Genomic DNA, 26059 nt, shown 5'->3' with positions numbered 1-26059 from the left:
TAATCATTTAGTTCACGACCACTTACACGTCTTGTAAAATATCTTCCCTTGTTCCACAGGAGAGACGCGGGGCCACTGTGACAAAACCTAGGAGATCTGTATTTTTTTTCTTCCTTTTTTAAAACATTTTTGCGCACCAGAGAAATCGGGTGGACTATCTGACCCAAGATGAACACCATTGTGTTTAACAAGCTGAGCAGCCAGGTCCTGTTCGAGGAGAAGGCGAAGGAGGTGGAGATGAGCAGCAGAAATTATCTCGAAGTCATCGACGGCCAGCATCCAGACCTGCTGTCCAGCAACCAGAGCATCAGAGACAACCAGGCCATCCGACACAGACGGAGCGGGTATGTGTGCGCGCCCCTGCGCTGCTGTGTTTAACGCTGCTGCTGCCCGGCATGTGTGTGGCTTGTATTAACATGAGGATTAACTGGAGTGCCGGAAGCCCCGCGAGGAATACCTCTATTTCACGGTTGTTTCGCTCAGCACAAAGTTGTGTGAACAAAAGCGCTGGCTTCGCTTGGAGAGCTCTGAGATCGTATCTCCACCCAGTGCGCGTGATAAGACAGATTCAGAAATATCAAGCTCACGCCGGGCGTCGTGCGTCATATCACTGTAAAGATGTATCGCTGATATTTATATGAGCACAAGCCCCATTGGGTTTTGTAACAATTCTTTACATTTCAAACAGATCAATTCGTTTCTGTGGCTGCGTAAAAAGTAACCGTTTACCCCAGAAATCCAACGATTACGCACAGATAAAATAACCACATTGGATGAGATTTACATGTGGAAAACCACTCATGCTTTACCTTAAGACTTAAACACTAATCTGATGTTCCAGTCTGTTTTTTCCCACTTGGCTTTAGTGCAATAAGAGATCAGGAAATTATACCCTTCGTCTTCATTTGGGTGTTAATGTGGACACCTAATCTTAAAATTAATAAGTAGGTCAACCTTGTTCGGTAGCGTGTCTCATAGAAGTCTCCATCTGTGTCTAATAAAGAAGTTCGTCCTTCAACTCGCTGTGTGGTCTAGTCGACCACATCTTAAGTTTATATTTTATTTTGTTTTGTTTTTCAGTGACAGGGAGCAGGTGTAAGTGAAGGTCATGTCCTGATATTACATGTTTGTTTGAATGTGCAGTGGCCAAGATAGGAGACAACTGAGGGGAAGCAGTGCCCTTAAGACGCCTATGAACCTGTAATCATAAAGTGTGACGTCTCACCTCAGGGGACACATCAGGACTAATGAGAAAAATTAAATTATTTTTAAAAAGAAGTGTGTGAGAGTTTGTGTGGGTGTTTATGTGCACGAGAAGTTCAGAACACCGAGTAAAATGTCCTTTAGGATGTTCATACCGATCTAGATTACAAGGAAAATATTTGTAGAACATGGACCTCGGGCAGACTTGAGGTTAGACTAAAATATGTTACATCTGCAGTCAGTGGAGCTTTTTTTTTCTGGTGAGATAAAAGAAGAAGCAGAGCACAGCACCACACTGACATCTACAGGTTCATAAAACCTGGAGCTACAGGTGAGGATCCCTCACAGCTCGGGAAAGACGATGGACGGCTTTAGATACAGTTTAAATGTTCCTTTAGGGACTCAGTAATGAATTTCAGGTTAGTTTGTGGTGGTTTTTTTTGCAACCCCACTACAGACTTCTTCTAACAGCTGAACCCTAAAAGCCCACTGGCTGTATTTCCAACCCACGGCAGATTTCTGATGTGATGTTTTTTGTGTATGCATCCTCTGGACATGTGTCACAGCTCTTTTCTTCAGAAGTATAATTTTTGTTTTTGGGTCACTCCCCTGTGTGATGGCTTGGCTGCGTTCGTGACCCAGCTACATTGTTCTTGATCCACTTCGCCCACGTGTAAAATGTTAATCTGGCAAAAAATGTTTTTGTTTGTTTCATTGCAACGTGTTGGTGGTTTGTGGGACCCACAATGAAAAGAAAACTGCGAGCAGCCGTCTGCTTCTCTCTCTCTCTCTGCCTGCTTCAGTCTCTCTCCCTCTCTGTCTCCCCTCCTCCAATGTGTCCTTGCTTAATTTGCAGTGCTTTGGGTGAGAAAATTGCACACTGTATAGAGAGTGTTCACTTTACGTGTCATGACTGGCCAGCTCAGACTACATGCAGAGTACTTGCAGCTGTGTTACATTGTTTGGTTCACTTCGATAAACAACACTGGTTCTGGTTGATGAGTTTAAGGCCACATTTTAATTTCCATTTGAAAAAGGAGAAATAAATTTAAATTCTGTCATGAAGTGTAGTATGCATAAAGCAAACTTGTCAAAATGTTTATCTTGGACACAAAGAACAACCACATCCTGCACGTGCTTTAGGCTGACGTGTCTGATTGTTAGTTTAAAAAGAGAAATCAATACTACTTAATATAATAACTGAACAACAAGGAATGATTTAGCCTTATACTGTATATTCTATCTAATATCTGGCTAAATACTAAGCCAACTTATTTTCCACAGGGGTCGTCCCGGTGGCGGCAAAGTCCGACACAAGCGCCAGGCCCTGCAGGACATGGCGCGGCCGCTCAAGCAGTGGCTCTACAAGCACAGAGACAACCCCTACCCCACCAAGACGGAGAAAATCCTGCTGGCCCTCGGCTCACAAATGACCCTGGTCCAGGTGAGTCTATTGTTGTCGACTCTGTCAAGCTGCCAGACAGCTAATAATAATGATAGTAATCACAAAAATGTAATGCTGCATAAGTGAAAAAAGTGAGAGGGAGTTTATGGACCATTCATGAGTGTGATCGGTGAGGGGGGAGAAGGGAGATTTGATCCCTTTGGTTTAGTGTCTGTCTAATTAGGTCTGAAAAGCTGGATTTGAACTTGCATTTGCAATTAGGAGCGTTTGGGTCCAAAGTGTTTTTACATCTTGAACTGTTTATTTTACAGCTCTCATGCAGCGGTGAATTGTTAATTCAGCTTTTCTTCCAAATGCTACGGTTGGCAGTTACATTGGTTCCTTCTTATTCCAAAGCAGTGTGAAGCTTGTAGTCATAAATTCAAATTGTAGTCGTGTTCTGTGTCTTTGGCTGTGACCTTTGTAGAATTATGACCCATTAAGAAAGTAATTTAGACTTATCAACTCTTGTCACATTGCATTATAAGCAAAAAGTCATTTTATTTTCTCATCTCATTCAAATCTAATACATTTCGGAGGTCGTTAGGTCTGCACTATGTTGTATTGTAGTTCTGTTGCACCGTTGATGTTTATTTCTATTTCTTCCTAATGCTACAGTTCTATTATCTTCATTCATTTGTAATTTCACACTTATTGGTAAAAGCTGCTGTCGTCCTAAATGAAAGTTGGAGTTGTCTAAGTCAGTGATTCTTGATTTAAAATCGCTCAAACAAACTGCTCAGTTTCTTATTTCTTTTGGTTGTTTTTAAAATTTTTATTTTAAATCTTGAAAAATAGCTTTACATAAGTATTTCCTTATTTCTCGTTCTTTTATTTCTTACATGATCCATTTTATTTCTCAGCAGACCCCAAAAAGCCCCTGACCCACACTGCTGATCCACACTGGATACACTGCATTAATGAATACAGGATTTTCTTTATGCCTTAAGTTCTATTGCACCCTCTACTGATAATACCAGAGCAACGTGGAAGAGCTGACAAACACACCACTTAGAGGAAAACCCAGTGGTGAATACGAGTGTATATTGTGTCTGGTGCATCCAGCTGTGTATGTACAGTATCATCTGGTTGACAAGGTCACTGATACGGCCTCAGAACGTCTGCAGCAGTTTTTTCGGGCCGCCGGCCACGTCGCTTAATCTGGTTCTCATTTTGGGGGCCTGATGGAGCTGTTTGTTTTGGTGAGCGCGAGCAGAGTGCAGAGGAATGCTTTGTGTTGGACAGTGGGATGCCGTGCTGTGAACACACACACACACACACACACACACACACACACACACACACACACACACACACACACACACACACACACACGAGCAATCCCAAACACGCATTCATTTAAGCTGACACCTAAATAGCAGCAGCGGTGGTGTCAAAGGTCAGTGGAAGATTTTGTGAATCTGAGCGAGAGAGGTGACACGAAGGTAAATTATTTCCATCACATTTTCCACCATGAAAGAGGTCCTCAGGGGGATCTGTGGATTATCTAAGCAAGTTATTATTTGTCGTCGTCTTTTTTAATTTGTGGCGCTGAGCTGATCAAGAGAAAATCAATTGCCAATAATTGTTGCAATCAATTAATCATTGTCATTCATCAGGTTTAAATATCTGATATCTGTTTCTACTTTCTTAGCTGTAAAAACATGCAGCTTGTGTCCGTTTTTTCTTCGTTGATGACAAAAGAATTAGATTATTTTTGGTTTTACGACTTCCGTTTGGCCACAACAAGCAACTTTAAGATGTCCCCTTGAGATCTGGGAACATGTGACAGATGTTTTTCACTCTTGTCTCTCTTTCTCTAACAATGAATCAATTATTCTAAAAAAAACATTTTTTATTTTTATTGAATATTAAAATAGCTGCAGCCCTAAGGTGGCAGCTCTTTTTCCCTCCCCATCCGTTCATGGAGGCTAAGAACGACCCACTTCTTCCACTATTTGGTCCAAAGGTCTCCGCTGCCAGTATTGTAGAACGCATCACTCCCTGTGCAGTTTTCCCAGCGTGCTCCCACCTGGTGTCCGAAGCAACTAAATCTGTCACGTCGGAGCGTAACAGCTCCTTTTTTCCATGTAAATGTTGTGAACTGTTTCTTCACAAGCCGGTGCCATCTCTCCACCACCGCTGAAATCCCTCGCCGTGCCTGCATGCCGTCTCCTCCACGGTTCACCCAGTGCAGACAGGCCGTGGGGGAAAGAGCTGGTTTGGCTGCTCAGTCCCACCCCCCCCCCCCCCGTTCTCTCTGCCGGTGTCATTTGAGCAAGTGTGGCATCATCCTCCTCCTCCTCCCCCCCTCTCTGTTTTCTCTCACCCCCAGTGACAGCCATCTTTCCTCCAGTCCTCATTAGCGAGCAGGCCCGTGCCTTGCCTGGTCTCACCTCGCCTCCCCTCAGCCCGAGCCACATGTACTGGATGCCGCCTTCCCCGTGGAGTGCCACAGCGCTGCAGGGCTCGAGACAAAGGGATGTGGGATGGTCCTAGTTAACGAGAAACACGAAACTGAATGAGAGGATCAGAAAAAATAAGTACTCTAGCATAAGGCCCCTGTCCCAGCCCCTTCATAAGCTGCTTGAAATCTATTGAGCATGAAAAGTTATTCTAGTATAACATCTAATGGTCTCCCTTCCCAGTGAAAGGACGGGTGCCAGCTCAAGTGTCTTTTTTATTGCCTCTTGAAGACAGTGTTGGGAAAAATTTGTGCGAGTCCAGAATAAGCATGGGGGTGGGGGGTGGGGGGGGGGAGACGTACATCTCGGTCGGAACATTGGTTAATGAAACGTTGCGTTCACTGTCTGTCCGGTACTTGGAGTGTGTCAAATGTTTCTGAATGGTGTTGATACAGAAAAGATGCGTCTCTCCGGAGCGTCTGGGATGTTTCTCAAAGCTCAGTTTCAGAGAGCTGCACCGCAACCTGACTCTGATCCTCTCCTCAGCCTCAGCCCCTCTCGGCTCGTCTGAATCAGACCGGTGGCGGGCCGAGAGCAGACATTTTCATAAAGTATAGTCTTTGTTTTGATACGGATGTGGAAGTGTTTGGAATCCAAACAATAATGCTCCTATTTGCCGTTTGCTCCCACTTTCTCCTATCCTTCTCTCTCTCTCAGGTGTCCAACTGGTTTGCTAATGCCAGGAGGCGGCTGAAGAACACGGTGAGGCAGCCAGACCTCAGCTGGGCGCTCAGGATCAAACTCTACAACAAATACGTTCAGGGCAACGCAGAGAGGCTCAGCGTCAGCAGTGACGACAGCTGCTCGGAAGGTACGTCCTCTTACAACAATACAGCGTCAGTTTCACTCTTACGGTCCAAGTTACACAAGGTGTGTGTTGCAAAAGTGGAGAATTCACCGATATCACAGCTTGACTGCTGAGATGTAGGCAGCTGCCCCCGAGGTCTGAGGACCCCAGGTTCACAGTGTAACAGGAGGTTTATAGGTTATTTAATCAAACATTTCACAGGGAATTGCACCAACTGACAGAGGTTACACTGTATGAATTTACTGTGTGATGGATGGGCTATAGCCTGTGATGCATAGGAATAATCACGGAACATTAATCTCAAAGGGGACTCCAGGGTACACCCTCTTGCCGATGAAATGCCACATGTAGTCATACTGAAAAATAGTCTTTTAATAATCCTGATGTCACTTTCCCCATTTTAAATATCATGTTCCCTAATATAATTCTTTAAATATCATATAATATAGTCGTTGGACTGAGGTTAGCGCAGTGGTGCCAACTAACATCTAGTTAAACAGGAATTAATATGTTTCACAAGGCCGGGCAAGTTTTAAAGTTCTGCAACTGGCGGAGGAAGAAATGTTATTGATTGTTCTCAAATCTTGAACATGCCCTGCTGCCTGCTGCAGAATATTACTGAATAATACTTTACTCGTATGGACTTCTACTCAGTTGTAAAAGCACTTGTATAATATGCTCTGTGGCTCTCGAGGAGCTCTGTCAAGTCTGAGAAAACAGCCCTTACGTCAGAAGGGTATCATGAAAGATGCTCTACAGTTGCAGAAGGAGAGTTGGATCCAGTGGTTTAGGACACAAGAGATTCAAAGTCATAAAATCAAATGTGATCTGTCCCTCGACACAGGAGCTGTAACTTTATGATTTATAATTGATGGAGATAACATTACGGAGCACTCTTCTCTCTCTCTCTCGCTTTCCCTCTCTCTCTCACTCTCTCTCTCTCTCTCTCGCTCTCTCTCTCTCTTTCTCTCTCATTTTCCTCAATGCTGCAGTCTTTTCTACAATTTAATATTAAACTTACACCATTCTGCATCCAATGATGATGCTCTCTTTAATTTGTAACTTTCCTCTTACTGTATACTGGGACCTATGGTATCAGATTAATCCACAGTTGTAGAGCTGGCTGTTGTCCTTCTCTTTCTATGACTATGACTGGCTCTGAGGTGTGATGCAGATTCAGGGCAACAGAAAACGTTAAAAAGTATCCAAGACAATTGGGTCTTTAATATTTCAGTTACAGTTACACTTTAGATATTACCTATGTCTGCATACATTTACGTCAGTTTATTTTTTTCTTATGGCCGGGGTATGTTTTCCATCTTTACTTAATCTATATAACTGAAAATAATGTTAAAATCATTATATATTTTGCAATTCCCCCTCACAGCTGTGTTAGTCATCAGAATTGTGTCCGTGACACTTTATCTCCTTGGTTATGGTTCCATGTTATGATGACCAAGCAAGTTTGGGGTTATTCTACAGTTCACTTCTATAAATACCTGCACTATACGAATGCTAAATCTAAAGTAATATTCTAGAATGTCAAATTTGAAAATCATTGAATTTCTTTGATTGGCATATACAGCGTATTAAAGTAATGCGGAAAACTTTTCCATTTGCGTAACTGCTCCATCCATCAAAGTGATGGATGATCATTTCAAAGATAAGACGTCCTAATGCCTCAGACGTCCATTATAAATTGGCCCCACTCTGTTGTGAACCTGGTGCTCTTTGTACAGAATGACCAGTGAAGGCTCCTTACATCATACTTGTTTTGCCCCCAAAATTCAAATCTAGCATTATGACATGAAACAAGGCCTAAGGCCAGACCATCTTCCTGTGCGCCTGGGTTAAAGTGGGCTGATGCTATGCAGAGTCATGTTCTGGGTGTATATAAATGGCGAGCGTGTGACCGGGCCAAGAGGCGCCGAGGCCAGCGGGCTGCACCACGCTGTCATTAAGACACCCCGCTGAGCCAACCCCTGTCTCCCAGCCTGCAATTGGAAACGAGCGGCTCGCTGTCAACCGTGTATTTATGGCAGACACATGCTGATTTCCAACGGAGCGGGTGGCGTTCTCAACTCACTTGACAGCTTAGAAAACATGGTTCAGGAAACATTTAAAAAAAAAAAAATGAAAGAATAAATGAAACGTACATGCTCACGCAGCTTAAAGAATTTACAGAAAGGAAGAGCGCTGTGGTGTCGGTGATCTCTAATTAGATTTTTGGAGGAGTGGAGGCTGAGCGTGCGGCCGACAGAGGAATGTGTGCATGGTGTTTGCATTGTGTGCGCCACAGGCCACCGTACCACCGGAGGCTCGGTATATCTCCCTGACTCTTCTCCCTGTCACGTTATGGTTATGAAGCTCTCCGCAGCTTGCTCCTACTTCGGACCCATGCACTGAAAAGCCCTACATTATGTTTTTTATGCCTATGCTTTTGTTCCAGAGGCTATTTTCGGGGCCAGACCTGACCCCACTGACCCGCTATACATTCCTCTTACTGTCCTGAAATGGTCTGGCTTGTTTTGTACAGTAGCAAGTCCAAGAGAGGAACTGTTATTTTCTGCAATGGATATGTAGAGAACGTGCTGTCATGGAGGTGTGAAAAGAGACTTTTTTCTTTTAAAGATGGCAGACATAAATTGTTAAGGACCCTGTCATGGGATTATAATGACAATTCCATTATGGCTCATGTGGTTTCAGAGGAGACTGCTGAGCGTTCACCAAGTTCTACCTCAGTCAGCGCAGGGGAAGAAGGGCAAGTACGATACCTCCATGTGTTTCTGATATGTGGGAGCTATAATTTTCATTTGGCCCGCACTGAATCGAATGTCCAACCTGCCCAAATTACTAAATTACAGTCTTGGCAGGGACAGTATCTACAGTGAACTTCTCCCTGATTTCACTGTTGCCAGAGGATATCTGGTTTTTCAGTGCAGTGTTTTATCTTTCTCCCCCCCCTCTCAGTTTCTTTTCATCGGGAAGGGACCCGTGCTCTAATTCAATCACTTCAGCTGCAGATCGTCCTGGAAATTATTTATTTCTGCAGGGGAACAGCGGGGCTACGAGCTTCTGACGTGGAGGAAGTCTCGGCTATAGGCTTTCTGCTCTTGAGACAATGCCAACAAGAGGGGCAGGGGCGCCGGGTTGAAATCCCCCGGCTCCCGCACTTAGAGTGAGGGGACGTCAAACTAATCTTGAATCTGACTCAGTGGGGGTGAACATGCGATGCACAGAAGTTACACAATGTAAATCAGTGAAACATTTATTAAAGAAAATGTTGATGCTGGGAGCATTGATACTGATAATGTTTTGAAGTAATATTTTTATATTTGAATAGAGAATGTTACATAAATCATGATATGAAATAGAAAGTTTGTTGTTAGTATTGTGTTTATGTGTGGGGGGAGCTATTAATGAAACTTACAAAAAAACATTATAAACAAGATAAATCATACACTTATATCAAATCTCGTGAAGGTCTTTGCAGATATCGGTGACAATTGTTGTTGTGGCATTAAATCTGTAAGAGGAGAGAAATCAAAAGTGTGAAGAAATTGAAAACTAATGACAAACTAAACTACATGTTTAATTTATTTAAATTTGACAAGGCAGGAATAAACAGCATCATAGAACGTTTTTAGCTGTGAATCCTGAACTGCATCAAAACTAACAGAACTCCTAATAATTACCAAAAAATTAACATTTAATCCAAAACTAAAACCTTATACAACAACTGATAATAGTGATAAGAAGGAGGATAGATTCAGTATGCAGGAAACTATATAAATTACTACTATACGTAGTATAAATGCTTTTCAGTTGCAGGTGAAAGAAAAATACATTAAAACAACAATAAAATAATAGTATTAGTATTAGTAAAAAATACTGGAAAAATATGCCCTTTGCTTTGGAGATGATAAGTATACTATTTTTTTTTCTGCACGAGTGAAAAAACTAAAAATCTGAATCTTTTTTTGTCTGATTTTCCCTTTGTTATTGTAGATGGTGACAACCCTCAGAGGACACAGAGCGGCCCAGAGGAGCTCACCAAGCCCATGTACCAGAGTGTCATCAAGAAGGAGGGCTCCTCCATGGTGGGCATGGGCATGGCCATGGGCATGGGCATGAGTATGGGCATGGGCATGAGTATGGGCATGGGCATGGGCATGGGCATGGGCATGGGTATGGGCGCAGGGCTGCGCTCAGCCGCCGAAGCCGCCTCACTGGCCGAGGACTACGTGTCTCCACCCAAGTACAAGAGCAGCCTGTTGCACCGCTACCTGAACGACTCCCTGCGCCACGTCATGGTGGCCAACGCCGTCATGGACGCTCGCAAGAGGAACCACTCCGGCTCCTTCAGCTCCAACGAGTATGACGACGAGCTGCTCTCGCCGTCCTCCTCCGAGGCCGAGGCGAACTTTGTTTATCGGGCTGGTAAGGAGCCACATTTCTCACATTCTTTCCCCTTCAAGAGTCTCCCTCTCACACACGACATCCTTCACTTTTGTTCTCTTTCTGTCCCCCACCATCTGCACATTTTGTTTTAATTCCTGCAGCTGCTCCATTATTTCCAAACGCCTGCCTTCTCTCTGTATCACACTGCGGCTCCATTATCACACCTCCATACTTTTATTCAAAACAGGCCTTATGCAGCTCAAGGTGATTATTGTCACTACTGACTAAAGATGCTGTTAAAAAGGACCCTGAGCCTTAAAAATAGTGCTCCTTCATGTGTCAAACACACATACACACACTCATGTATTGCCACTTTTAACACACGCACACAATTTAGCACAGTGGCCCTTTCTCCCCCTCCTCACTCCAGCCGAGCATAGAAGGAATTCCTCCCATCCAGCTCTCCTGACCAGGCTCTAACAGGCCAGACACAACAGAGCCATATGGAACATGCTCACCCTCAGACTACTGTTTGGCATGTCTTTGATCCTACTCGAGGTCCTGCTGAGAGAGCAGCGACTAGGAAGTCAAGCTGGGTTTGTGTGTCAGCAGCATGTGATACGGAAAGATTTTTACATTTCACCTCGGCTTTAAAAAAAACAACATGAAGTTACGCAGAACTGTCCACATTTTTTTTGATTAAAATGATTGATGAGTGTTTCCTGCAAATGCATTATAACATTAAAAAGTCCCATTTGCATTAGATTATTATTGCAGATAATATTATCGCAGATGTTCAACAGAGCTGAGGGTATCAGCTTAGTTTTCCATCCAGAGGGAGGTGAAGCCTGAGGTTTTATTCTTTTCTTTCTGGCCGTTTTCATATTGTTTTCATGAAGGTAACACAAAACAAATGTGGAGAAATTAGTGACTAAAAGGCAATAATCCCATAAACCTTGCACACTATGTTACTTCCATGTGTTTAATAGGACATCTTTGCTAGGCAGCTCTTCAGTTTAGCACATTTTAACACATTATTTTCAAATTGAATTAAAAAAAACAAATGTGAATAGAGAAGTAAAGAAACTAAATATAAATCAAGCATTCATTGCAAAATGTATATCTATCTATAATCTATAATCACGGTAAAAATTCCTACAGGAATTAAACATAATCCACATATAATTTATCATTAACATAATGTAATTAACTTTTGTTAAAGTTTCATATTAAAATGTATAATTTTCTGTTTTAAATATCATTCAATTTCAGAATATTAAAATAGAAGTTTTGTGACTTTGGAACAATTTGTTTGGTGAATGATCTACAGTGTTCACTTTAAAAAATAATTTTCTAAAGAAAGAAAATTTGCAGAATTCTTGCTGCTGACTTCATATGACAGATTTGTAGTTTTTTTTAAAATGTTACATTAAACCTTCCATTGGTCTCACTTTGAGCCAATTACTAATGTTGAGTTTGGCTAACTCATGTATTCAGGGCAGCAGGGAAACTTAGTTTAACTTAATTGAGGTGAAAAAATCTCAGAGTGTTTCTCATTGACGCTCATGTTCTGCTGTGAATCTGCGAATCTGCTGTCAGGCTCTTGCCAATCACAAAACTCAGGCTTTATCAACGTGTCGGTTCACAGCTCAGCTGAGCCGTGAACAATCACGGTCAGATCTTTCTTCTTCATTGTGAGAACACTGCCCCTTTGTTCAGACAGACTTCATAGCCGACCGACAGTGATGTTTTCGTTCTCTGTTGAGTGAGGTCGGGGCCCAGAGGGGGCGGATCTGAAGGTGGAGGTGATGGAGTGACGGAGGACGTGGGCTTTGTGTGGAGAAGAGCAGGTTTTATTGTGCTTCATTCAAAGCTCCTCTTATGGACAAATGTGTTTTAGATTATCGGAGCATGATGCAGGGTGGAGTGTGTGTCTATGTGTGTGTGTGTGTGTGTGTGTGTGTGTGTGTGTGTGTGTGTGTGTGTGTGTGTGTGTGAGCAGACTTTGTATAAAATGCATCAGCGACTGCGACTGCTACAGTCCTCCTGATCAAAAAAACTCAAAACCCTGTGACCTGAACGAACATCAGGCTTTTTCACAGCAAAGCACCTGCTGGGACTCACAGATGGAGAAGGAAGAAAAAGATGGATAGACCAAGTGAGACTTATAACGCCCTCTCTACCAGATTTTAATAAGAGAAATCCCAGAAAGAGGATTAATTCACCTGGCCGGCCTGCTGTTTTTAATAGAGAATAACTATTTTATCTCTATGGTTAATATAATTTCTTGGCCCTGGCGTCTCCCTCTTGGATTTCTCATGCTTTGGCACATTCACAGAAGTGTTACTCTGTTACATGCAAGAGAAGCTTTTTGAGTCCGCACATGGAAAATTCTCTGAAGCAGTGTTGACTCATGGGATCGAACACCTGCTGGGGCCCTCGTGGTCCGATCGCCCAGCTGAAGACATGAAACAAAGAAAAGTCGAGAGAATGAAATTTTAGTTCCACATCTGATCTCGCCGACGCAGACAGAGCAATTGAAAGCGGGAGTCAGAGAAATAATTTTAAGCTCGGGTTTGCATCATTTCCTCTGCCGTGTTTTTTTTTTCCCCTGTGGTTTGCACATTCCAGATATTTTTGTAGTGAACACATTTCTCTTTGCAAATTGTTTTATTGTGTTTTCATAATAGGAGAAAAATCCTTCCCTGAGCTGCGGATTTCACATAAATCTGTACTTACAGCAGGTAAACTGAGGAAAAACAGACAGAATAAATAAGACTTAAGCTCTCTGAATGTTCCCCTGGTTTCTTTTTGACAGTGACAAAATGTCGCTCAGGCAGCAAGGAGGAAAAGAATTTGAACTTGAAAGAAAGAGCTCGAACGATGTCTCTTGGCACATTCTTTTGCTGAATTCCATGCCTGTAAAACAATTGTGATTGGTCCAAGCAGAAGTGGCGTGCCTGGCAACCATCATACCATTGGCCAAAAGTCCATTAGCGGGCCAGTTGGCTGTTGTGGCCGCGGCCTGAGCCCACAGTGTTATCTGTGACTACAGAGGGCAGTCAGACGTGGCAGGAGATGGAGAGTGTAGATTTACCCCAGTGGAAAACTAAACTTCTGCTGGCTTGAAAGGACACACACACACACACACACACTCGTGTTCAATTCACGGGCCTCATACAAGCACAGGCGCACACATCCAGTATAAACACCCACATGCACATACACCTACAGGCAAAAGCCTTTGGGGAATTTCATTGAACACAAGGAGCAGTAGAATTCCATCACACATGCCAGGGGTTTCATGCCAAATTACCCTTTAATGGGATATTAAATGGCAGGAATCTGGCTGAATGTTTTTCTTCTTGCTCAGTACCAGATTGCGCCCCGTCCGATATCATATGGATCATTATACGCCAAATAACTCCCAACGTTTCTGCGGACGGGGACCCAGCGATCTCGGTCAGACATTTTACACAAGGCTGACAGTGGTACATTTTCTCAGGTTCTCTCCTTTATGGTCTCTGATTTCAGCCGAGCACAGTAGCCTGATGGTGAATGTGCCAATGTCTCTATTGATGTGGAAAAGTACATATAGTTGAAAGCAAGGCAGTGGCCTCTAATGAGTTTCCAAAAATTCAATTTTAATGTGCATCTTTCAAAAGCGCATGTAATAAATTAAGATAATGAAAAAAAAATAAGATTTTCTGATGAGGGATCTTCTTAATGGTACAGCCATAAAACTGCTGATGTGTTGAGGGGGCTATTTGCCCCCTCAGTTTAAAGTGTAAGAATGATCGTATTTGTTAATTAGACCTAAAAACACAAAGTACGGAGGAAACAGAAGGGAGCGTCTCGAGGTCTTTGCTTGTCGTAGTGTTGGAACTTCTTTGATCCCATGATGGTTTCTTTTATTTATGAAGCACATAAATACACAATTTCATGGCAGTCCATCCAAAAGTCACAACCACAAATGTCAAGTGTCAGGGCATCACCAAAGTTGTTTGAGTTCATCCTGAAAGCACTAATGATTTTTGCACAAATTTCTTTGTCAGTTTCTTTGAAACAGATATTTCAATCAACTACTGGCATGAAGAAAAAAAATAGTTCAGCAAGCATCTTTATTATTTGTCTGAATACTCTCCATTTCCCTGCTACTTTCCTTCTAGAATAAGTCTACCCTTTTTCATAGCCCTACACCTATAGTGGTACTAATCAAATGTGTGTAAAAACACACATTAATCTGTTCAATGAAAACAGTTCGGCAGCAGCTGAGATCCCAGGGGCCTTTCATATTAGGCCACAGTGTGACTGCCAGACAGTTATTGAATCCTGGAGAGTTTAGTGTCACAGGACGCGTCCAGGTGAATGGAAGAAATGTCGTCTTAATGTGGAAAAGTTCAAGAATGTTTGGATTTCTTTTCTTGAGGTATAAAAGGCAGGAAGATGTGATGGTTGTTCGTGATAGAAAGAGATTATCATCTTGGCTGTTTTAATATTTTGACTAACAGGATATAATTAACTGGGTTTTCTCCACTGTTATTGTCTCTCTTGTTTCCTCTGAGAAGCCCAACTGTGATGATTTATACAGCAGCGTTGTTGAGCGTTTGTGGCTGTTGTGGCTGATTTAAGAGTCGTCAGTGTTTGCTGGTGAGCGGTGGTGTAATTCAAAGTGGGCCACAGAGCAACAGACAGACAATGCTCAGCACGCGGCCGCTCGGAGACAATGAGCCACTCCCGGACAGTGATGGCTCAGGACTCCTCATCTGGAATCCAAAGATGTGGATAAACTGGCTTCAACTTGCTCTTTCCACAGTTTCATAGGAAAGGAGAGAGCGAGAGTGACAGAGAGAAGGAGAGAGAGAGAGAGAGAGAGAGAGAGAGAGAGAGAGAGAGAGAGAGAGAGAGAGAGAGAGAGAGAGAGAGAGAGAGAGAGAGAGAGAGAGAGAGAGAGAGAGGCGAGGATGTTGGGGATGTTGTTCCAAGACAGAAGTTTTTGCCAAGAGTCACTGGATTCAGGTTGGGCTTTAGGACTCAGTGTGGAAGGGATGAGAAGAGGAGAGGGAGGTACTTGTTCCATCAAGATGGAGAGTGGAGCTTTTTTTTAAGCATTGGCCTGTCAGGAGAAGAAAGACAGGATGATGAGATACAGAGAATGGTTGCTGGTTCAGGCATTGAACTTGGATTTGGGAATAAGGTGACACATACAATTAAACCACAGTGAAGGTTAAGTTCCCCAAAACAAAAAACAGAGCTTTTCTTGCACTTATTCCTTGTGTTGTCTGGACATGAAGATAGTTTAAAAAACCTCTCACTGAAACACCTGCCAGTGCAGTGGAGATAATGATAATGTTTTTATTATAGACTATTGAAAAAATTTCCCTTTTAAAAGCAAGACGTGTCTGGAGAATCCTTGTCCAATGGTTAGTGCTGGATGGTGGGAGGAAGAGGAAAAGGATAGGTGTCCATATTTATATACAATATCTGGAATCTTTCAGTCCTTGTTGATCTGGTGATACTTACTGGTGGCTGAGGGCAGCAACACAAACTAATGTACTTTTATTTAAGGAGTCAGGCAATGATTTGCATTCTCTGTAAGCGACCATGGTCTGATTTAATGTTGGAGGATGAAATGTACAGTCTGTTGTCTGCAGCTCGTCTGTGGCGGCTCCTAACTCTTATTCTTGTGATATTTTTTTTGTAATCCATCATCAGAAAGGAACCAAAATAATCGTTGTCATGTTTTGCTGATGCATTTGATGCACTTTGTTTGCATCTCCACAGAAACCCAGTTCCACATACCGCAAATAGCCCGCAAAAAAACTGCAAAATGTTCCCCTGTGAGCCATAGACACAATCACAGATAGTGACTTAAATGCCAATGAAACATGGCCTCTTTTTTTATTAGGTGAACGTTATTTAAAATGTATCAAATGGAAGAAACAGAAACCAATGTGTCAGTTTTCACAAAGTTGTGGGGTTTGGGTGGATTGACACTTTAATGTCAGTTTAGAGGACTTGGATGAGGATAGTGGTGGTGTACTTTACTGTATGTGTCAGAGTAAGAGCTTTATTCCTCATTTATACAAATAGAAGGACTATCGTTGTACAATCATATGAAAAAATGTGTTCTTGAAATCCAACTGAAGCTCCTGTGACGCAGAATTTAAACAAGAGTCACTGACCTCTATGTTCAGAGTTATGCTCTTGTACTCCACCATTAGCTTTAGAAAAAGGCAGCGTTCATTGTTTTCCTTTTTACTGGATGGATGGATGATTATATAAAAGGAAAATAAACTATTCGTAGAGCTTGGGAAGGGAGATTTCTTAAATTTACTTTTTACAGCTGCAACAATAGCTGGTGTCATATAATCCCATGTGAGCTGGGTGCTTGTATGTGCATGACACAATAGATAATATAACTAACTTTATAACATAAGCTATTTTTCACACTCTACGCACAATGACGAGTCTTCAGAGATGGACAGGATATGAAAACGTGTGAGGTGTCCTTCATGGTGTGTCTGGTCTGATGGTGGGAACGACTGGGAGTTGGCAGAGGTGAGGTATAATCCTGGCATTAAACTGGGATGCAGCTCCATGCCAATGGAAAGGTGGATAGAAGATACAGAGATAGTGAAAGAGCATTGAGAGAAAAAAAACCTGATGGGGAATCTCTGTCACTGGAAGATGGGATATTGGCTTCAGACCAGTGAGTGGAGGCTGGGTGTGAGGTAAACAGAGGAGACACCAGCAGACTGAGGCGGCGTTCATTGTGGCCGTCATCCTGTGGGGAAGTGTTCACAGACAAACATCGACGCAGACACTGTTTATGTGCAACTCCCTAACATAGAACTGGAAAAGTGCAGAATAATGAGCCCTCACAATCTGATCGCTTTAAAATCAGCAGCAGGCTAAAGCTTTCGGGGACGTACGCACACACACACACACACACACATAATAAGGTCATCAGATACAGAGAGCACAGCTGCCTGCCTAGTCAGGGAAACCGAGCCGCACTGCCCTGGTCTGTATAAAACACAAATTGTTTCCATTTTAAAAACTGAGCCATGTCTAGAACAATAGTCTTCCATTGTGTTCCCACGGGACGGAGCGGAGCAGAGAGTAGAGGGCGAGGTTTAATGAGAGAGCAGAGGTGTGACCTAGCAGGGACACAGAACACACACACACACAGAAATCCCCCAAGAGTGTGAGAGGGCAATTCAATCTACCACTGAGAAGAATTGCAACATAATGATGCAGTGAGTGCTGGCCAAACATATCATTTGGCCTCAGGCGCCCGAAAAAAGGATATTTTGGGGCACATGAAAACACTTAAAAATCTAAATAATGTTTACGCGTGGTTTTAGTTTTTTTTCTGATGCATCCTGTGTGTGAGTGTGTGAGTGTGTCTTCTGTGCACCGCAAACAACGCTGAGGAGATGAGTCGACCCTGTTGTGTCAGCTTTGTACCTGTCCTATCAAAGCGATGAACAGTCTCATCTGTTTGTCATCAGCGATGAGTTGAAGTCAGTCATTTAAGTACGAACCCTCTGATTCACACGCTACATCAATACTACCTTTTAGTTTGAAAAAGTTGCTTTTAAACCTTCTTCCAGACAAGGTTTTGTTCCCCTAATCAGTTTTAATCTCCGTACGTACTAACATGTCTGACAATGCATATCATGTGACCACTGACGTACAGTTGGCATGCGCATGTGTCAACATGAAAGCATTCACGTCCAGCTTGACACAGGAATTGACCCCGGATTGCTTAAATAATAGCTCCTCTTGTACATATGTAGACAGTTGTATTATTGTAAAATGCAGAATTCACCAACAACAACAGCTGTTGGCAATGACAACATGGTAAACTACGCTTGTAATTGATTATCCGCGTCGTGCTCTTATATGGAAGCCGAGGCTAACACTAGTTGTTATCTTCTGAATAGGTCTGTGTGATAGGTGCTTGAGGAATTAGCGATGGCTACATCCTGATGAAAAGACCCAATCAGCAAGTGGTTTTAAGTGGTTATCATAATTTGTAAGAATCTCAGTTTCTCCCCGTCCGGACTCAAACGGGGCCAGCAGCAATTCCAAACCTCTCAGTCTTAGCAGCTCTAGATCTCATGACTAGTGTGGACGGAAAGTGTATCTGTTGCAAGATTGATGCATTTTCAAATGAAAACGTTCTAGTGTGGATGTCGCTTCAGTCACTTCACTGTCTCCTCTTCAGTGCTTCTGTGATGTTGATTTTCATGCGGTCATCCGCTGTCGTGCCATAACCCAAACCCTGACCTTTTCTTGATGCCACCCTTGATTTTTGTGTTTGTTTATCTGTTTGTTTGTCCATGACACCCTCGCGGTCCACACGCACGCATCCACACAAGCACATAAAGGAGACGCTTTCACACACTTGCCATGACAACGTATTTACTTCTCTGTCGAGACGCTCCTCTCATTTTGGCTGATTTACTGGGGCCCTGATTACACTCTGTTTACTGGCACTCGTAAACACAATGACGACCTGGCAGCATTTAGACTTCTGAAACACTGTTATTATTTCTCCATCTAGCGAGAACACACAAGGCAATCCTCGTTGCTGGATCCGGGTTATCTGTCCCGGCCGCAGCCACACCAGTGTGTCATCTGCCGCACAGACACGGAAAAAGAGCAACACAGAAAAAGAAATGCCGCGGATGGGGGGAGTTTTTTTGGGCAGCGGCTCAGTTTCTGTCTGGCTGTGTCACCGTGTGTATGTTCGATTTAATAGTGTAAGAGCTAATTATTCAATATGATTTTTTAAGTGATGAAGGCATTGTCGGGGCAAACGGAGAAGGTATTAAATTCATGCCGTGTATGATGTCTTTGGCTAACTGAATGGAATTGACAGTTTGGTTCCTTGGAGTCTCAGACTTGGACTTTTTCACCACCCGTAGAGACAGACACTGGGAGGGGTGATATAAAAGTAACGTTGGCAGAACGCAAGGCAGCACAGCGCCAAGGCATCTCTAACTTCATTTACAGACCCTCCTTCACTTTATAAAAAGCACAGATCATTAAAGAAACCTATAAAGGATGAATAAGGAAGCCCAAAAATGTGAAGGACCGCGCAGCATCGCACCTCACGCTGAGGACTGTGGCTTGGGTTAGTGTCAAATCAAAGATAGCATCGATAGACGTCGCCATGTATCGCCTGAGGCGCTAGTCATTTCCTTTTTGGTCAGAGGATTTGGCTAAAAGTAGCCTAACTGGTCCATGCAATCACATGTCTGCACATTCACTCACTTGAATGAGACGGTACATTCAGTATAATCTCGATGACACACACGATAAGGCATTTTAAGTCCAGAGTGGCGTTATGACTCACTTCGTGGTGACAGTAACTGCTGACTCATCCGCAGACCTTGACCATCTGTGTTATATAACCAAGAGGCTGCATAATGACGCTGACCTGTGCTGCGGCTTCACAGGTCAGCGGCGAGCAGATCGTCAAGTCTGCAAGACCACTCTGGTTCTCATCAGGTGCTTAAGAGGAAATCAGCTGAGATCATTTCCTTGCTTTAGCAATTGAGATTTGGATTTGTGCGTGTGAGTGTGTGTGTGTGTGAGTGTGTGTGTGTGTTTGAATCTAACTTTAAGTCTTTTTCAGAGATAGAATAATGTGCTCATTACTGTCAAAGTAAACTCATATCATCATCTGTCTGGTATCATTCAGGGGTTTTAACCCCAAAAAGCGTATAAAGGGTCCATTTGTTAACATGAATGTGTTGGCTTATTGACAGATCGCTTGTTTAAGATATTTCTGATAATGACTATTTGCCACGTTGTTATGAAAACCCTCCCAAGGTTGTTTATCCTCCTCCAGCTCTAGAATTTCAATTTTTTTTTACACTGCTTTCTAGTGTTTACGTACAATAACATCCGCAGACTTGTCGTATTTTATCAACGGCCTTTTAACATTTATGATGGTTGATGACTATTAAAGTTTTTCTTACGTTGTTTTAGAAGCTGAGAAACTTTCAGACCTGATATTCTCTTTACTAATGACTTATTAACAGGTTGTAAACTTGATGGTTTGATAGAAATAATAATAAAACAAATGATTCACAACCTGGCAACCCATAAGTCATTAGAACTCATCTACACAGCATAAATAAAGGATTAGCCTAATGAACTATTAATGAAGCCATATGTTAAAACTTATAAAATCATTAAAGGGTATGGTACGAAAAAGACATTTTCATCTTTATTCTTATAAAGAAGTGTTCTGAAAGTGGTAAAACTTAGGGAAAAAACTGGTTAGTGTGTTTTTATTCATTTTACAGGAAGTTATGCGCCTAAACCTCTAAATGTAGCTGTGCCGTTAGGAAAATAGAGCCAGGTTAGCTAGCATCATGCTACGCTAAGGAAATTAACTCCGTACATTCTAAATGCACAGACATGACAGTGGTATCTTCTCATCTAACTCTCAGTAAGAAAGTACATTTTAGACTATTTACCTAACAATACCTCTTACCTGTTTTCTCCGTTGTCTTTTATGGACGTGCAGATATTTCGTTTGACAGCTAGAATCGACAATTATCAGTCACTTTGGATAAAAACACCAAATAGAAGCCTGCAATGTAAATCTCATATAAAACGTGTGAATGTGTGTTTATTTGTCGGCCTAATTCAGCCCAGCCCTTGGTTTTTGTAGCGGGGCCGGCCTTGTTTATTGTTGTATGTTGCTAACAACAGCACCAGATGGTAATGATGATAGTCGACCGCTCTCCTCCTCAGTCGTCTTAACAGGTGTAACCTCACTCCCTCTCTAATTTGTCAGCCCCTGCTTGTTTTCCCTCATTCTTACCAAGTTTTGTTAAAGCTTGTCAGTTTTTTTCTTCTTCTTTTTTTGCCCCCTTCTTGCTCTCCCTCCATTACCCCGCGGTGATGCTAAGTGAGCGAGTATTTTGGGATTTCCAGCGCGACGCCAGAAACCATCAGACTTCTTAGCTTTCCCCTTTGGCGGTCCGTGAAACCCTACTGTTGGTGAAGCCCAAAGGCAACAGCAAAGTGGACCTGAGTGCTCAGTAGCAGAGTAGTAAAGATAGAAAAAAGAAAAAAATAACAGAGAGGGAAGAATGAGAGAATAATAAAATGTCCTGTGTGATTTATTGGGGATTTATTGAGTCTTTGGCACTGCGCTTGTTTTAAAAAATCTGAGTTTTAGATGTTTTAGGCACAGGGCTTTGGAAACAGAGTTTTTGAATGCTGTGGTGCATTTTCAGATCCTGGTATCGGGGGTTCCCGTGGGCACAGACTGATACTCAGTTTAAGAAGGGTTGGGGGGGTTGGCATAATTCAACTTTGCATTCACAACCTCTCCATGCGGTCTTTTAAAAACACGGTCTGTATGTTCTGAATGCAGCATCTGGACAGTGCCTGCCTCACACACACACCGACACTGACACTGGAAACACTTAACGCTGTGGATGGAAAGACTCACACACTGCACTTCACAGCCCAAAGTGACTTCACAACACACAAAAAGGCACTTTCGTCTTTCTTCTGCTTATCGTTTTGCCTTTGATGTCACTGAGATTACCTTTTTGGTGCTGTCACCCGACAATTTATACACATGAGCAGTAAACACTGAGCTAATATTTCTTGGGAACATGAACAACACATGAAAATAGTGTAATTGGCCCTGCAATTACAGCGCTGTGATTATGGGGAATTGTGCACATTTTTAATCAGGAGCTATCTGCTTCGGAGCACTGGCAACAATCAAGAGAGTAGATGGAGATAGAGTGCAGAAAGGATACCTTTTGCTTCCTGATATTCACAATTTGGGCTAAGATAATAAGTGGCTGAAAAATGGTTGAAATAGAGCCTCAGAAAAAATAGGAGATTAAGAAGAGAATGGATAAAATCAAAGGCTTTCCAAAACAGCTTTTGAAAATGTGGAAGACGTGCTTATTCTTGACATAGCACAGTCACCCGTTATTAAAACACAGACGGGAAATATTGCATTTGTTTTGGCTGGACTGCACGGGCATGGTCAGTCTTGAGCACCTGGATCAGAGGGGTGTTACAGCAAATCACTGCAGCAAGAGTTGAAATAGATGAGGACAGAGGATGAAGGAAAAAGAGGAATATCAATAAAAAAGGGAAAAGGACTCGCTGCTAAAGCAAGATAAAGACCGAGGGAATGATAGGACCACGGGGAATTGTGGCCAGACGAGTATGTGTGAGGATTTTGTTGGAACTCTAAAACCTAAAATCTCATTCTGTGGTTTGGACTTCTGGGTTATCCTGTCCTCATCTCTGTCTCACACGTGCGCACACATTTCTCTCTTCTTTCTGTCTAAGAACGGTCAACGGAAGAAAACTGCAGAGAGCGAAGTCTATCTCGCTCTCTGTGGAATACACCTATTACAGAAGAAACAGGAAAACTGCAGGAAATTTCATAATCAGGCCCACATCAGCCAGGGACCTTACAAACACGGTACTGTCAGTGTTGGGTCACGCTTCACGGGAACGCTCTTGGAAAACAAGGGAGGAACAGAGGAAGGCTTTGGGAATAATTAGGCACTTATGGCAGCTTGCAAAATCCTGAACACCGGATCCAAATCTTTGGGAAGTCCATGGAGGGCTCTGGTTAGGTTAGAGGTGACAAAGCAGAACAGTAAAATCTTTTGTGTGCATTCTCCCCGAGCCCAGAGGAGTTTTGTCTCTCCGTCTTTGGCCGTCTGCGACAACGCTAAATCCTTAACAGTGTCCTCGTGCAAACCCTTCAATCTCGTCTAACAATCATAGGAATGAAATCCAAGCTCAGGAACAGCGGTCCACTGTTGTGTAGTGGTTGATGGTGGTGTGTTGAAATGTCTGCTCAGGTTTAGACATTTCCTTTGTGCAAAAGACTGAGCGTACCTGGAACGTGTGTTGGACATGTTATGGGATGAATGGTAATTGGTGTGAATTTACATGGTGCTTTTCTAGCCTTGTGACCACTCAAAGCAGAGCAGTTTTGCTATTCAACCATTCTCATACACATTCAAAGAAGTGCATCTACATTTATCTGCTGGACTTTCTCCATCATACATCATTATTACCACAGCCACCCCAAAAGAGTCACATTCAAGAGAGCAAGAAGTCATTGTTGAGACAAGGACCTGTAGATATAACAAAGACTTTGCTTGCACTAAATGGAGATTGGAAGGGAATTTTCCCTCTTTTGAACATTCTTTAGTCAGTCAGTCAGCTCTACCTGATCAAGACTAAACTTCTTAAAAGCTCACAGGAGCCTTAGCTGCGTGTTTAGTTGACTTTAGGAGAGCGCCTGCAGGCAGCCCAGCTAGGAAATCCAGATGCTCTGTTCTCTTTTAATGCCTCATGAAATGCCAAGGCACTGTCATTGTATTCATTGCTGGGCAAAACCTACCTGGACCCAAAAGAGGAGACAGGTTCAGAGCAGACACACACAGACGTGCACACGATCTGAGTGAGCATCACTGAAATAAACACACTCTGTTGCCCCGAAGAAAATTTCAGTTTCATTGTTTAATGACTTTGCTATTCCCTGCTAATGCTTTACATATGAGATAGAAAAAGGAGGTAAGGCCTCCATCTTTCTCTCACTGACTCATTTGCTGCTGCTCATTCCCACTCAAATCGTCTACGCTCAGTCATTTTCAATCTGATTTCCTCAGACAACTCAATTACACTGGCTTGGGCCCATTTGTTTTTGAACAAAATATTAGCGAATGGAGTTTATGAGTCATAAGAAACATCTTTCAACTTGATTCTATTAGTCACCTTGTTTCCTGACGGCTTCTTGCAAAAAGGTCATTTTTGTCCGAGATCTAAGTAGAGAGAGAGAGAAAACAGAGCAACACATGTTTGCACAGGCCAGGGTGTACGCATGCAGACCTCACACACACACACACACACAACTCCTGAACCAGTATTTTTCCCTAAATTTCAATAAATCTTCATTGACCCCAAAGAACTCTGCAAAATTAACCATTTTTTTCTTCTTTTTGTGCTTTCAGAAACCACAGACCATGGATTAAGTAAATATGACAAGTGAGTTGACTTTCTTTTCCCCTGACCTCAAGTTTAAATCCTTTTTTATGTCATTCATCACAAGCTCAACTTGACCTCTAATGCTCTACCCTGTTTTGTTCTTCTGTGCTTGTGTTGTACCGATCATCAGTGTCAGCGGTGGTGTTGGAGCTGTGCAGAAGGAAAAGGTGAAGGGCAAAGACGAGACGTACTGGAAGGAGATCAACGCCGCCATGGCCTTGACCAACTTGGCGCAGGGGAAGGACAGCGCCTCTGGGACCACCAGCTGCATCATCCAGAAGTCGTCTCATATAGCAGAGATCAAGACTGTTAAAGTGCCGCTGCTGCAGAAATATTAGCCCCGACGTCATGCTCTCATCTCTCTATGCAAACCAGCAAACATTTCTGTGTCAGCAAACTCGCCAGAGTCTAAATAAACTCTCCCTGACATGAATAGAGGACTGTTGTTTGAGGAAAGGGGGTTTTTGAGGCAAGGAAGTGTGGAACAAAAAGAGAACTTTCAATCTTTTTGGGTTGTTATCGGTGTCCAAAAAAGTGCAAAAGAGGCTTTTACCATCCTTTCCATTGCTTGGTTAAAGTGTGACAGACAAGTATTGGTGATAGTTTCGATCCAGTATTTCCTAAAACAAGACACTTTTGTAATGTTAACTTATTTTTGGAAGAGTCAGATTTTTTTTTTACGTTAAAAAATGTGTATTTTTGCCAAAAGTGCCTTTGTTATTCAGACAAATAACTCACCGACTGTGGTCAATGCAAAGAACAGCTCCTGAGGTGCCTGTTGAGAATTTGTGAAGAATTTTTTTTATACTTTAGTCGTGATTGTGAATGGAAACGCACCATAACAGCATGTGCCTTAAGTGAATGAGCTCACCAACTGAGGCGCTGATGAACTCAAATAATACACGCACACACGCTCTCCCAGTTAATGCCCAGCATCAATTCTCTGTTCTTGTTTAGACTGGAGTCTTCATTTTGACTGTAAACTGAACCCTGTTTTGTCTCCGTCAGCCTCTTGTTTCTGGCACGCCAACAATACTGTTGGATACATACAGTAGATAAGTTGCTCGAACGTGAGCAGGGCGTCGATAAGCAGCCAACATTCTCTACCCTGTCCACATCTCAGCCTTGGGTTTCATTAACCAGCAAAGCCAGCCTTTCTTATCTGAGGCTTTAAATTGCTGAAATGTGCACAAATGACACGCATGGACCCAAGTGACATCACAATCACCGTGCAGTGACACAGTTCTACGTAGATCCACGGACATGCTCTGTACAGTATTTGTACTAAATGGAAGAAGGCCATGACCTAAAAGGGATGTTTTTGCCTTGGCATATCAGTGTTATTTGTCGACAGTGTGGCCTTTTCACTTTTTTTGTGTGTGCTAGGAACACGATAGTCCGGAGTGAATAAACAAAAAAAGAATCCTTCACCAGCTCCCCCAGCCTTCTGAACCTCAGCCCTCTCAGCTGTTAAGCATTACATTCAAATTGCAGTTTACAAGAAGCCTGAGGACTTAAAAGTTTGACTTTCTCCCCCTCGCTTTTCTTTTTCTTGTCAAAAATACACATCAGTATTATCTTTGTCGCCCAGGCAAGTGTGCAAAGTATTTCTTTTGTCTGTATATGAGTGGTCATTTTGTTTTCAATCAAACTTTGTACCTTTTCTTA

General features: G+C 42.6%; 1 protein-coding gene across 1 annotated transcript; it reads left to right on the top strand.

The window, feature by feature from the left end:
• The first annotated feature begins 168 nt into the window (after positions 1-168).
• Positions 169-24729, top strand: mkxa (mohawk homeobox a). The gene is made up of 8 exons (XM_061094208.1): positions 169-344; positions 2488-2647; positions 5770-5923; positions 9929-10013; positions 10107-10360; positions 15326-15360; positions 23460-23480; positions 24565-24729. Exons 1-8 carry the CDS (start codon positions 169-171, stop codon positions 24727-24729), a joined length of 1050 nt encoding a protein of 349 aa, XP_060950191.1.
• The last annotated feature ends 1330 nt before the right edge of the window (positions 24730-26059 follow it).

Source organism: Limanda limanda, chromosome 20 (genome assembly GCF_963576545.1).
Source record: "Limanda limanda chromosome 20, fLimLim1.1, whole genome shotgun sequence".
Classification (NCBI taxonomy): domain Eukaryota; kingdom Metazoa; phylum Chordata; class Actinopteri; order Pleuronectiformes; family Pleuronectidae; genus Limanda; species Limanda limanda.
The sequence above is the reverse complement of the archived record's forward strand: the minus strand, read 5'-3'. Positions and strand labels throughout refer to the sequence as shown.